Raw genomic sequence first — 14957 nt, forward strand, 5'->3', positions numbered from 1 at the left:
AGCTTCTTCCACTCTCTTAGGTTCCTCCTGTGATAGAAAACTACTGTATAGACATTCATCTTGAGTAGCCCTTCTAGTTTGCACCTTAGATGTTGCATCACCAATGATTAGTTCAAAATGATGATTCTTGGTCCATTTCCTTTGAGGTGTAGATTAGCTCTAGATGAGGTTGCCTCAGTATTGTCATGATAGAGTGTTGATTGGTTGAAACTCCCCCTATGTTATTGGTTCTTTGTAAGAAACTGGGAGTTCTATCAACTGATGATGTAAATTGATTATCCGTTGATGAACTATGATCAACGGATGCTCCATTATGTACTTCAACGGATGATGCACTTTGTCTTTCAACGGATGTTGCATTACTTCTGTCAACGGATGCTGAATTATAACTTTCAACTGATGCAGCATTTTGTGCATTATCCAAAGGCAGATTTTGAATCCTTTTTGAAGTGTCTTCTCCATCATTCTCATCTTCACTATCATCACAATATATCTCAATGTTGTCAAATTTGAGTCCTTCATGATGTCCCTCATCTGTTAGTTCATCAATCTTTTTATCATCAAACACAACATGCACAGATTCCATAACAATGTTGGTTCTTAGATTGTAGACCCTATATGATTTTCCAGCAGAATAACCAATAAATATCCCTTCATCAGCCTTTGCATCAAACTTGCCTTTGTGGTCAGGTTGGTTCCTTAGAATGTAGCATTTGCAACCAAATACATGAAGGAAGTTTAAGGTTGGTTTTCTTCTCTTGAACAATTGATAGGGAGTCATGCCTTTTGCCTGATTGATTAGAGAAATATTCAGAGTGTAACATGCACAGTTAACAGCCTCAGCCCAAAAATATGTTGGGAGTTTTGACTCTTCAAGCATTGTTCTTGTAGCTTCAATTAGTGATCTGTTCTTTCTTTCCACCACACCATTCTGTTGTGGAGTCCTTGGAGATGAGAACTCATGCATGATCCCATTTTCATCACAGAACAACCTCATGGTAGAATTCCTGAACTCAGTTCCATTGTCACTCCTGATATTCCTTACTTTGAAATTTGGATGGTTGTTGACTTGCTTGATATGATTGATAATGATTTCACTAGCTTCATCCTTTAATCCAAGAAAATAGGTCCATGAAAACTTTGAGAAATCATCTACAATCACTAGGCAATATCTTTTTCTTGAAATTGACAATACATTGACTGGTCCAAAAAGATCCATGTGTAGCAGTTGTAATGGTTCATCAATTGCTGATTCAAGCTTCTTACTGGATGATGCTCTCTTTTGCTTTCCTTTCTGACAAGCATCACACAGTCCATCCCTTGAGAATTCCACTAGAGGCATCCCTCTAACTAAGTCCTTTTTGACTAGATCATTCATTGTCTTGAAATTCAAATGGGACAGCTTCTTGTGCCATAGCCAACTTTCATCTTGACTTGCTTTGCTGAAAAGACAAGTGATTGATTCTGCATCTGTAGTGTTAAAGTCAGCCAAGTACACATTCCCTTTTCTAACTCCAGTTAGAACCACTTTGTTGTCCTTTTTACTGGTGACAACACCGGCTTCAGAATTGAAGGAAACAGTGTTCCCTCTATCACATAGTTGACTGATGCTCAAAATATTGTGTTTGAGACCATCAACTAATGCAACTTCATCAATGATGACATTTTCCTTTGAAATCAAGCCATATCCCATAGTGAACCCTTTGCTGTCATCTCCAAAGGTTATACTTGGGCCAGCTCTCTCCTTGAACTCTGTGAGCAGGGTGAAATCTCCTGTCATGTGCCTTGAACAACCACTATCCAAGTACCATAGATTCCTTCTTTTTCCCTACACACAAAAAAATCAAATCAAGTTGATTTTAGTACCCAAGTTTCCTTGGGTCCGGCCTTGTCAGTCTTTTTCCTAGACTTCACACTTCCTGCACCTTTTGACTTAGGTAACTTTGAGTCAACCTTGATCTCATATGTAGTTGGTTGAAGTGTAGGGTTAGTCAAAGAATCATTTAGCACATTTGGTTGAATTTGATAAGTCATTGATTGTGCAAACATATTATTCCACATAGGCATGTTGTATGGCATTTGAGGCATACTAAATGCATCAAAATAAGGATTATTAACATATGGCATGTTTGTAAAATATGCATGTGGATTCTATTGAGACATAACAGGCATAGCATGCAGTGGTGACATAGACATGTTAGGCATGGAAGGAGTTAAAGGCATGGGAGCATTCTTAACAGATTTGCAGTTAGCAGATAGATGATTAACACTACTACAATGCACACAACTTTTTCTAGGAGCATACTTTTCAGGTGTGTAATTGTTGTGTTTGTTAATCCCTACCTTCCCATTTCTATTAGAATTTCTTTTAGTTTCCTTTTTATCCTCAACCAACTTAAGCCTATTTTTCAACTGATCTAAAGTCATGTGTCCTATATTCACCTTACTGGCATCTTTGGATGTGCTAGCTTCTTCTTTTACAAAGTTCTTGGAAGTTGAACCAAACTTCTTACTGAGATTTTTCAAATTATTCCTTTTAGAACTATTTGCATGTTTTAATTGATGAGCCTTCAACAGATGCTCCTTTTCTTCCTTCAACGGATGACTTTCATCATCTGTTGATTCCACATCCGTTGACAGTCCATCAATTAATTCTATTTCCTTCTTGTTTTTCTTCCAGCCATTCTCACAGAGTGATTCAATTCCTTGAACCTTGACAATTTGAGCACTAACATCCCTAGATGTTTTCCAGGCCTTGATTACCTCTTGCTCATATTCTAGTTATCTCGAAAGAACTTCTACTTTCTTAACAGACTCTTCTAGTTCACTTTCAACAGATAAGCATTTGATTTTAATCTTTTCAAGCTCAATTACCTTACCCTCTAACACAGCATTCCTATCACTTAAAAACAAATTATTCTCTTTAATTCTTGTATTCTCTTTAGCCAGTGATTTCAGGGAAACACGTAAATGATATAATTCATTGGACATATCATTTATAGCTTCATTGCATTCATTTTTAGAAAGCTGAGAGAGGTCAGTAGTAATTACCTGGTTGCTTGATGAACTAGTTTCATTTTCATCAGAATTAGCCATCAGGGCTAAGTTGACATACCCCATATCATCATCTTCATTGGCTCCATCAGCTGCCCAGTCATTTTCCTGAGTCAGAAAAGCCCTTTCCTTTTGTTTGAGCAATTCGAAATATTTCTTTTTGTAATCCACTTGCTCAAATTTCTTCTTTTCAGAAGTTGGCTTTCTGCAGTCACTTGCAAAGTGTCCACTTATGCCACAGTTATAACACTTGAAATTAGATTTGTCCACCATGTTCTTGTTTGGCTTAGTGGCTCTAATGTTTTTCTTGAATTTCATCTTTGCAAATCTTCTGGACAGAAAAGCCAGATGTTCATCAACATCATCAGAGTCATCTTGACTGGAAATGTCTTCAACCTCAGCTGCTTGCTCATTTCCCTTGCTTGATTCTGATTTGCTTGTACCAATTTTGAGACTTGGCATTGTCTTTTCTTCATTCTTGGCTTCAGTTCTCTCATTTTCTTTATTTCCAACCATATCAGAGAAAATGGCCATCACGTATCTCTGAAAAGTGGCAGGTGCACCACATAAGCCAAAAGAAACTCTGTGAAAAGCAAACGTGCCAAATGGAAAAGTGAAGGTGGTCTTCTCTTGATCTTCTGGTGCAATGCAAATCTGATTATAGCCCAAATAGACATCCAGAAGACAATAATACTCATGACCAGCCAACCTGTCAAGCATCTGATCAATGAATGGAAGAGGGAACTGATCCTTCCTCGTGGCTTTATTCAACTTCTGTAGTCCATGCATACCCTCCATCCTGTGACTGTTCGAGTGGGGATGAGCTCGTTCTTCTCATTTTCTACCACAGTAATACCTCCTTTCTTAGGTACACATTGCACGGGACTCACCCAAGAACTGTCAGAAATAGGATATATGATTCATGCATCCAGCCATTTTAGAATTTCTTTCTTCACCACTTCTTTCATGATAGGATTAAGCCTTCGTTGTTGCTCAATAGTTGGCTTGCTACCTTCCTCTAGCAGAATTTTATGCATGTCGTACGAAGGGCTGATCCCTTTTATATCTGCTATAGTCCATCCGATGGCCGATTTAAATTCTCTCAAAATTCTCAAGAGCTTGTCCTCATCACTACCTGAAAAGTCAGATGCAATAATAACAGGAAAAGTAGATGCGTCACCTAAAAAAGCATACCTCAAGTGTTCAGGCAATGGTTTAAGCTCCAAAGTAGGTGCTTCCTCTATAGATGGTTTGAGCTTTCCCTCAGCATTCTTGAGATCAGTATTTCTCAGAGATTCAAATGGCATGTCTAGCTTTCGTTTCCAAGGAGAAGCATTTAGGTATTGTAGCTGCTCATTGCCTTCGTCATCTTCACTGTCAAAATCCCCCAATAAGGCTTGTTCAAAGGCATCAGACCTTAACACATGATCAAGTTCTGAAGTAACTGCAGAATCGATCAAATCCACCTTGAAGCACTCCTCATCTTCCATAGGAAATTTCATCGCATTGAACATATTGAATGTCACATCTTGATCTTGCACCCTCATAGTGAGTTCACCTTTTTGCACATCTATTAAGGTATGGCTTGTAGCCAAGAAAGGTCTTCCCAAGATTATGGGAATCTTCTTATCTTCCTCAAAATCCAGAATGACAAAATCTACAGGAAAGATGAGCTTGTCCACTTTTACTAGCATGTCCTCCACGATGCCTCGTGGGTATGTAATCGAACGATCAGCCAATTGTAGAGACATGTAGGTGGGCTTCGGATTAGGAAAAATAAGCTTTTTGAAGATAGACAACGACATCAGATTGATGCTTGCTCCCAAATCGCAAAGGCACTTGTCAAATGACAACTTGCCAATGGTGCAAGGAATGGTGAAGTTACCTGGATCCTTAAGCTTTGGAGGTAGCTTTTGTTGCAGCACGACACTGCACTCTTCCGTCAGAGCAACGGTATCAAGATCATCCAGTTTCACCTTCCTTGAAAGAATACCTTTCATGAATTTCGCATAACTAGGCATTTGCTCCAGAGCCTCAGCGAAAGGTATGTTAATGTGAAGTTTCTTGAACACCTCCAGAAACTTACCAAATTGCTTGTCCAGCTTTTGTTTTTGCAATCGCTTAGGAAAAGGCGATGGAGGATTGAGTTGTTTCTCTCCTGTATTACCCTCAGGCAGAGTGTTTTTAGTCTTCCTTGATTCCCCTCTTTCTCCTTTTACATTCCTTCTTCATCTACAACTTCAACTTCTTTATCTTTTGCTTTTTCAGCATCAACAACTTTTTCAGACCTTAAGGTGACAACTTTGACTTGCTCTTTAGCTTCCTTCCTGCCTGGCACTTCAGTTTCGCTGGGAACTGTACCAGGTTGACGATTGAGCAAGGCATTGGTTATTTGTCCAATTTGATTTTCCAAGGTCTTGATAGAAACAGCCTGACTTTTGCACAACAACTTTAACTCCTCAAAATCAGCACTAGAAGGTGGAGCAACACCTCCTTATTGAGGATATGATTTCCTTTGAGCAAATTATTGAGGTTGCTGGAATCCAGGTGGATTAAACTGTTTACTTACAGCTTGCTGATATGGTTACTGAACAGCATTCTGATTATTGCTCCAGCTGAAATTGGGATGATTTCTGTTATTAGGATGATAAGTAGCGGGCACAGGCTGCTGCGGTCGCTGAAAATTGTTCACATACTGAACAGATTCATTAACAAGAGAACATTGATCCGTAGCATGAGAGCATGCACAAAGCTCACAGACACTAGCTATTTGATTTACTCCATAGTTGGCTAAAGAATCGACCTTCATAGACAGCGCCTGTAGCTGCGCTGCAATAGTTGTAGCTGCATCAACTTCCAGAATACATGCTACCTTCCCAGACATCATCCTTTGAGTTGGGTTTTGATACTCGTTTGTAGCCATAATTTCAATGAGATTATAGGCCTCAGTATAGCTTTTGGCCCACAAGGCGCCTCTAGAAGCTGCATCAAGCATGGGCCGAGATTGGGCCCCCAAACCATTATAGAAACCAGTGATCACCATCCAGTCATGCAAACCATGATGTGGACACTTTATCAACATCTCCTTGTAGCACTCCCAAGCCTCGCACATAGATTCTCCTTGTTGCTGCGCAAACTGACTACGAGCACTCCTCATAGCTGCAGTTTTGGCCATTGGATAGAACTTCACCAGAAATTTTTGTGCAAGATCTTCCCAAGTAGTGATGGACCCAACTGGTAAAGAATGTAACCAGTCTTTAGCTTTGTCCCTCAGAGAGAATGAAAAAAGCCTCAGCTTGATAGCCTCATCAGTAACACCATTATATTTGAAAGTACTACAGATCTCGATAAAATTCCTGATATGCATGTTGGGATCTTCAGTCGCAGCACCTCCGAAAGAAACAGAATTCTATACCATCTGAATAGTGCACGGCTTGATTTCAAAAGTATTGGCCTGAATAGCCGGATGAATAATGCTTGACTGAATGTCATCAATTTTAGGCCGATAAAAGTCCATAAGAGCTGGATCAGCTTGAACTACACGATCACCCATTATTTTAGGTTCTTTCTTTTCACTCTCTTTATCCAAATCTTCAAAAACTATCTTCTCCGAAAAGTCAAGAGTTGTATCTGTCTCCTCAGCTTTATCCAGATTTCTCTTGCGAGTGCGAGAACGTGTTTGCATAAACGCTCACTAGAGTACCTAAAACACAAACGGAAGCAATAAGTAACTAGTCTTAATCAATGAATCCTAATGACCATTGATGGCAAGTACATAAACTAAACAAATTAACACCGAGTCCCTGGCAGCGGCGCCAAAAACTTGTTAGGCACAAAGCATGCGCTAAATAAATCACGCAAGTATACGCGTTTGCAAGTAATATAGAATGATTTCTAGTTCGTTCCCACAGAGACTCTGATTAATTATATCTAATTAACACTTACTCACCAATTTATGATTATTCTTCAATGTCAAGACAATAACAATTAAGGTTGATTAACTAATATTAACTACGAGAATTAAATACTTGAATTAACAATATTAAACACACAGGAGATCCTGACTTCATTACTAATTCATTCAATAGTTATTGTTATTACCCTTAGCATGTAATGGTGATGATATTAATCGAACAACACGAAACTGCTAAACGCCAACTTTCGTTGTACGAATACCATTCTACCAAGCATCCATAATTAAGATAGAAGTTGAATATGCATCAATTATGTTGAGACCCTATATGTCTACAGAATTTGACAACATAACGATTTAAGCGCAAGTTATTCATTATAATTACACAGGGCAAGTAAAACGGTTAGAGCATGCTTATAATACACGAACCTATGCTAGCATGGCAAGTTCTAAATCTCAAGATTCACTGTCGCTTCACAATAGATTAACATGCTATCTTACATGTTCGCGACGCACATAAGACGAATAAGCACAACCTATGCTAGATATCATACAATCACCACATACCAAGGTATTAAACAATTAACTAAAGAAATCTATAGTAAATCCGCTACGATCCCATGATCACGATTAGCCCATAATAGAACTCATCGTCACCATGGGTTTATATGAAATCATGATAATAACATAACGATATAAACTAATAAAAATATTTAATAAATAATGAAGTATGTCACAAGAGTATTAAGGTTCAAAGCATAAAGAAAACTAGCATCCACTGTTACAACGAATTAAAAGAATCACAAGATAAACGTATGCTTACTTTTCTTCGTTGTTGCATGCTAAAACGATCTTCTCGATCTTCTTGCCTTCGCTCTCGATAAAGAAAATGTCTTCCCATAAGGTTTATATAATTATCCAGAAGAACCAGCGTCAATAGAAGCCCAATTGTAATAGAATTATAAAATTCAGATTCTGAAAATCCGCACCCAGGAGGCCGCCTGCATCCTCCACGCGGGCGCCTGCTCGCAGGCGGTCGCCTGCTCCCATCAGGCGGGCGCCTGCAACCTTTCTCGAAAAATCCTTGGTTTGGCGGTCGCCTGCTCCCATCAGGCGGGCGCCTGCAACCTTTCTGGAAAAATCCTTGGTTTGCTTCTGTTTTTGCTGATTTCTTCGCTCATCATCCTTAGACTGATCCCAAGCACTTCCTTAAGCTTTTTTGATGAAATCCACCTATCTAAGGAAGTTATACCCTGAAATGCAAAAACACTCGAAAACGCGTCAAATACACAAAATACTCGAGCTCAAGACACCAATTCAAGCCGTTATGAGACGCTCTAAGTGGTATAAAATGCCACTTATCACCCAGATCATACTTCATGGCCCTGCATTTACTTATCAATGGCACCAAATTTCTGACCATGGACTCGCCCAAAACTAATTGAAACCCAGAAAAATCAACTTTGCTCCCACATGATCCAGCCATCATGTCAAATCCCGAACTGATCAACGCAGCTCTGATCATGTAATCTATGCATGTAGGCTTGTATGCACTAAACATGTATCCATATGTTAGGCAGTAGGGAAAAGTCTGTAAACATATGTTGGGTTGTATTATTATGCTAGGCAGTGACACAAGTCTGTAAGTATAATCGAGTTGTATCCTTATATTGTTGGTCAATAGAAGGTTAGGCATTCAGGCTCGTAATTTGCAAAATGGACAATTAAAATGGGAGGGAGGGATGAAGTACTATTTTTTCAATTTATTCTTTGGTCCCCAATTATGTATATACCCTTCCAAACAGGTGAAAAAAACGTAAGTGACAAGTGATTTAGCAAGAGATTGTACATATTACCACCGTTCTAAAAATCGGTCTAGGCGGCGCCTAGGGGCTAGGCGGTGGTAAAACGCCTCGACTCGGACCTAGGCGGTGATATAGGTTTTTTTTCAAAAAATCGGGTCAAAATCGGGATTAGGCGGGCTAAGCGGTCAAAAATCGGTCCTAGGCGGTCTAGGCGGAAAATATTTTAAAAATATTTTTTCCACGTTTTTATAATTTTAATTCATTAATTTTCATAATTTCACACAATATCATGTCAATTTCTAATATAAAGTATTGGTAAGAAGTAACAATTAATCTAATATATTTATTTTATCACTTAAAATATAAAAATAACATATTATAATTAATTTAAAAGCGTTAATTAAAATATAGTTAATATTCTAAACTCAATAATTAGTACATAACGCATGTCAAATGTGTAGATATTGTTTAATACAATTCTAATTTCTTTTTTCAAACAAATATTTGACATATTGATCATTATATAATTATAAAAATTAAAAATATTATTTACATTTTTCCGATTAATGTTCCGATTAATCAATCCGATTAATCTCCGACTTACCGATTAATCTATTGAAGGTACCCTCATCGCCCTGACACGCGTAACGCAAGGGCGGACCGTGGGCCAACCTACATCCAGCCCAGATAAAATCCTTGTTTGCTCCGTTATTCTACATGTTAAGCCCAATAAATTTTCAAGCTCTAGCCTTGTAAATTTGAGCAGCCCATCAAACATGGTCATCAAGACAATGAAATAACAAAGACGTGGGTGACGTGCGTGATGTGATGCTGCCTGCTGATACTGGCATGAAAAAATAATCCTCAAATTTAAAATATAATTAGATCACCCTGCTTTTAGCCTTTTATAATAAACGTCTCATCCTTCGATTCATTTTTTTTATCAATATCATTAATGTATGTTTATTAATTATATTATCTTTTTAATTAGGCTGATTGGTTTATTTTGATGTATCAATCTCTTTTTTTTTTACAATTAAGAATTTATCCTCTATTGTTATACGTCCTCCAGAATTTTCTCAAAACAATTACTTATAAGTCACATTTGTCAAAAAAAATTCTCTTTTTGTTTATAAATATTTAAGATATAAATTAAGTGCAAGCAGTTAATTGTGAGTGCCAATACGTAATTAAATTAAATATATCAATCTTTTATATTGATGCATTTTTTTAATAATTTAGATATAGTGTTTGTGTATTTATAACGAGTGATAGCCATTAGATTAAAAAATTAATTTTAGTTTCTAGTCCTCTTAAAAATCTAAATTTGATAGAATACTACGACCCAAAAATTATAAAAAATATATACATATAGTCTTTACCAGCTCTTTAACAAAAGATTTTGATTTTACGTGTGTATATTGTCAGTACTAACTTGTCTCCGTAGCAAAAAAAAAATTACTTCAGCCCCGGTAAATTTTAAATCTTGGGTCCGCCCCTGGCGTAGCTAGTGATGACAATTGGGTCAGATCGGGTCGAATATTGCAGAATCCATATTCAAACCCGAAAATTTTATTCATACCCGAACTCGAAAGATACCCGAAAATAAATACCCGAACCCGATCCATCGGATTTCGGATCAGATTCGGATATACCTGAAATCCGAAATATTTTTGAATTGGATGGATATTCATACCCGAATCCGAAATCCGATCCCGAACCCGAACCCGGAATCTGAAAAATTGTATAATTACTGATATTACAAGTGTCTATGATTGAACACGTGACTGGTAAAGAAAGAGTTTTAACGTGTCAATTTTTAATATATAGAATATATGTTCTAAAAATTATATTATAATATGTAGAATATATTTTAATAAATATATGTATATATATAATTTATAATATGTAATATATAAAAATTCTGATATTATATATATAATAATTCGAGTTTTTTTTTAATTTCGGGTTCGGATCCGGTTCGGATAAATTTTCGGATTTCGAATCGGGTTTCGGATCAGTATACTTAATATCCAAATTCAAATCCAAAAATTTTCGGGTTTAAAAATTAAATTCATATCCAAATCCAAAAAATTGAGCTCAATAAATTCAAAATTTCGGATTTCGAATCGGGTATCCGTCGGATCGGATTATTTTGTTATCCGTGGGCGTAGCGATTTGTGGAACACCGCATATTACAAGTTACAGCAAAAGACCCAGGTGACAATTATTTTATAAAAGAGAGTATACAAGGCATTGCTCAAGGGGGAAAAAACGGCGACCCTCAGAAATTCGGATATTGTGTTTTATCAGGTGAAAGCGAAATGAAATGAAATCTAACAAATAATTATAAAAAATGTAATGAATAAAAAAAATAAGAAATAACCGAGAGTATAAAGATATTTTACAAATATAATGAGTGATGTATTTATTATAGGATGAAAATTATGAATAAAAAACGATATTGTAAGAAATGGATCCCATTTGTTTTTTTTTGAGACCAAATGGATTCCATTTGTTAAATTTAACGATTGTATTCCATTTGTTAAATTTATTTGAACTCCAATTTTTGAACTCAAGTTTAAAGTGTTAGGATTTTAACAAAAAAATAATAAACTAAGCCTATTATAATTCAAATTTCACAATCTTTTCAGGTTGGCTCATCCCAGCCAAATAGAATACTAAACTCAAACTCGTGAAGTGAAGACTCGAAATTACTCAAGTTCCCAATCTGCACCCGGTATAACTCATGAATGTACTTATCAATTTAATGGGACATTTCATCAATTTCATTTCATCTTAAATATTTATGTATCAAATTTAAGTGTTAGCATTTTAATTTTAATTAAACTACGTTAAAGGATAGATGTTATAGGTTGGGTTACATGTATTCGTGTTAAAGGAAAATGAATTAGTGAGTGTTTATAGGTTATTAAAAATGAATAATTATTCAATTAAATATGTACATATAATTACCAAATATAAAAATAATTTGATTAGGTATATCTAATAAATTTTTTAAAATAATTTCAGGACCGTCAGTCTCTATTCAGAATTTACTTTAGTTCTATATTTAAAATTAGAGTAAAGTTTTATGGAGGTACACCTTTTAATTGGAGTTTTCGGATTCCATCTATTATCTGCAAATAAAATATCTTCTAAAACGTTTTATATTGCAAAACATGTTTTACAAATATTATTATTTCAATAAAATCATGCAAATCTCATATATTTACAAGTATAATATGTATGTTCTGCAACATGAACATTTATATTCTTCAAACTAAACATATTTTGTATAATAATATATTTTACAACGTTCTACTTGTAAAATCTAGGTAACATGCAAGATTTTCAACAATAAAATAGTGATATTTATAGAATACATTTGAAAAATAATACGTTTTACAACAATTTAAGGCTATATTTTAATTGCAGAACATATATTTCAAATACTCCAATAAAATAGGGACTCCGTTCCTTTAAAATTATATTATTATTATAATATTCTGAAGACATGGTCCTCTGATGCGTCACCGACACCACAAAGGGTAGGTCATTTCTAAACCGGCATCATTACTCAACGCGTAAATAGCCTAGACTTTTTTTACATTGACTTTCATCACCTTGCCCAAAAGAAACGAAATTTCCACTCAAACCCCATTTTTTCCACACAAAGTTTTAAAAAAAATATGATGCAATTACAATTTACCTAGACAAAAAAATACTGTAATATTCAAACCTCACCCAACCAAGTATATTTTACTCTTATCTTTTTATGTGGGTTTGATCTTACCATCATATACTCTTATGTGCTGGAGTCATTCAACTAAGAAACTTGCACTTGGGTTGTATGTATCTTCATGTGCAAGGTAATAATATTAGCTCTTGTTATTCATAATCCCCTGTTTTCATATGGCAAGTTTTTACAGAAGAATTTTGGATGATGAACCTTCATATTATGTACCACCTTGCTTGACATGTGATGATGATATTGTTGATGAGTATCCTAGGAAAGATGAAGATGGTTCAAGTTCAAATCTACCTTTTTCACCTATATTGCTTGTTGTGATATGTTTTCTTGTTGTTTTCTTTTTCATGATTTGTTATTTCATAATTCTCAAGAGATATAGGTTTCGTTTAAATAGTCTTAGGAGGTCTTTTTCGAGAAATATTGATCATGATGAGAATATTATTAATGAAGATCATGGCCCTGAATTGATTCATCCTATATGGTTGATTAATACTGTTGGTTTGACACAAATGGTTATTGATTCTATTGCGATTATTAAGTATAAGAAAGGTGAAGGGTTGGTTGAAGAGGCAGATTGTACTATTTGTTTGAGTGAGTTTCAAGATGATGAGAGTTTGAGGCTTTTGCCTAAGTGTAGTCATGCTTTTCATATTTCTTGTATTGATACTTGGTTAAGGTCTCATAAGAATTGCCCGTTGTGTCGTGCTCCGATTGTTGTGGAGGCTAGTAATGTTGGGGTGAGTACGGTGGAGACCACGAATACGGATGGATTGCGTACAGGACAAGATGAATTGGTGGAGAATTCGGATAGTAATGGGGAGGATTGTGATGGAGCTGGAAATAATGTTGCAGAGGAACTAAGCACAGCTAGTAATGAAGAAGGTACTGAAAACACAGATAAGACTTTGGCATATCCAGGTGTAAGAAACTCTGATGTTGGACTTGAAAATGCAAAAGGGGAAGGAGGATCACAAGAAGTGAGGAGGTCAGTGTCGTTGGATTCTTTTTCTGCTTCCATGATTAGCATTGCAGTGGCTAATATTGATCCAGTGAAGGTTGTGAAACATGGTAAAAACAAATCATTGTCAAGAATATATGGAGTGATGAAGAGTTCTTCATTTAGGCAACTTTCGGAAATAGGTCATGTTTCGATGAAGAGAACATTCTCATCTACTGGTAGGAAGTGGCCGAAACCTGGGTCCAGTAAAAGCCACGACTCAGTTTTACCATTGTAAAAATGGTAGAATTGATTTGTCTGTCTGGAATAAAAGGTACATACAGTCTTCTTTCTATCAGGAGGATTCAGGGGACATATGCCGGGTATTGTTAAGAAAATAAGGGTAAAGCTACGTACATCCAGGCTTTTACAAACCTTGTACTGTTGTATGAAGAAAATAACATGTTCAGTTATGTCATTGCGTAGTTCATGTGCAGACCAAAGAAACCGAAACTGCCACTTGTTAATGAACTGGTTTGAAGCTGCCACAGCAAGTTCTTACATATTGATGATGTATTTTTAAGTTTACTTGCTTAATTGAACATAAATTCCTAGCTCACACACTCGGATTATGTTGGGACTTTGTATAAGATCATTGATCTTTGTTTAATCAAGAGGTGCCTGCTTTTGCTCATACTGCAAGAATCTTTATTGTTTGTACTTGTACTTTCTTTGCTTTTAAGATGACCAGCCAATTGTGACGGTTAGGATATGCAGTCTAATGCCTATACCGATTAACCAAACGACATTTCACAAAATTCACTTATTTCTAATATGATATTTTTAATGTAGATTGTAGAGCGTAAGAACATCGTTCATTCAAATTATAAGATCATTTACAATTCCTAACATTTTTAGGTATATCCCTCACACTTAATATATGGAGGGTGAGAGAACTTAAATTCAAACATCTTTTGAAAACGAGTTCTAATACTATATCAATTCAACAATTAATTTAAAATTTTAAGATGTTAAAAATAGCAGCCCCAACAGGAAATCAGGAACTTATTATCATCAACGATACTAATGTCGTGAGAAACTTCCGATTTCTCCCTTCAACCGAACCACAATGGCTATATGATCAAAGAAACATAGGAGAATAGAAGGTTTTTTGAACTGGTTCAGTTTGGATTCTTTTTGTTTCTGATAATGAGAGACAAACGGGGTAGAGAGAGCTACACTTTTTAACTCAATACACCTAAGGAACCGATGATTTTCATGATCTTATATTATTATTTTAACACACTGGAATATGAATATGGTTCTTCGTGTATTATTCCACTTAAAAAATCTTTTTCAGGGTGTTTTTGCCTTGTGTAAATGCTTCAACATTGAGATTTGAGACTGCCCAACAGTATCTAATCGAATATCATCACCAGACTCATCTTTTACTTTTTATAGGTTGTATACTAATTTCATTTTGGAATTAATTGT

At 35.9% G+C, this 14957-nt stretch overlaps 1 protein-coding gene across 1 annotated transcript; it reads left to right on the plus strand.

Moving 5' to 3' along the window:
• The first annotated feature begins 12424 nt into the window (after window positions 1-12424).
• Window positions 12425-14157, plus strand: LOC141671877 (uncharacterized). Its single transcript, XM_074478299.1, has one exon. The coding sequence runs from the start codon at window positions 12688-12690 to the stop codon at window positions 13759-13761; it is 1074 nt and encodes a 357-aa protein (XP_074334400.1). The 5' UTR covers window positions 12425-12687; the 3' UTR covers window positions 13762-14157.
• Window positions 14158-14957: the final 800 nt, after the last annotated feature.

The sequence above is a fragment of the Apium graveolens genome, chromosome 7 (genome assembly GCF_009905375.1).
Source record: "Apium graveolens cultivar Ventura chromosome 7, ASM990537v1, whole genome shotgun sequence".
NCBI lineage: Eukaryota > Viridiplantae > Streptophyta > Magnoliopsida > Apiales > Apiaceae > Apium > Apium graveolens.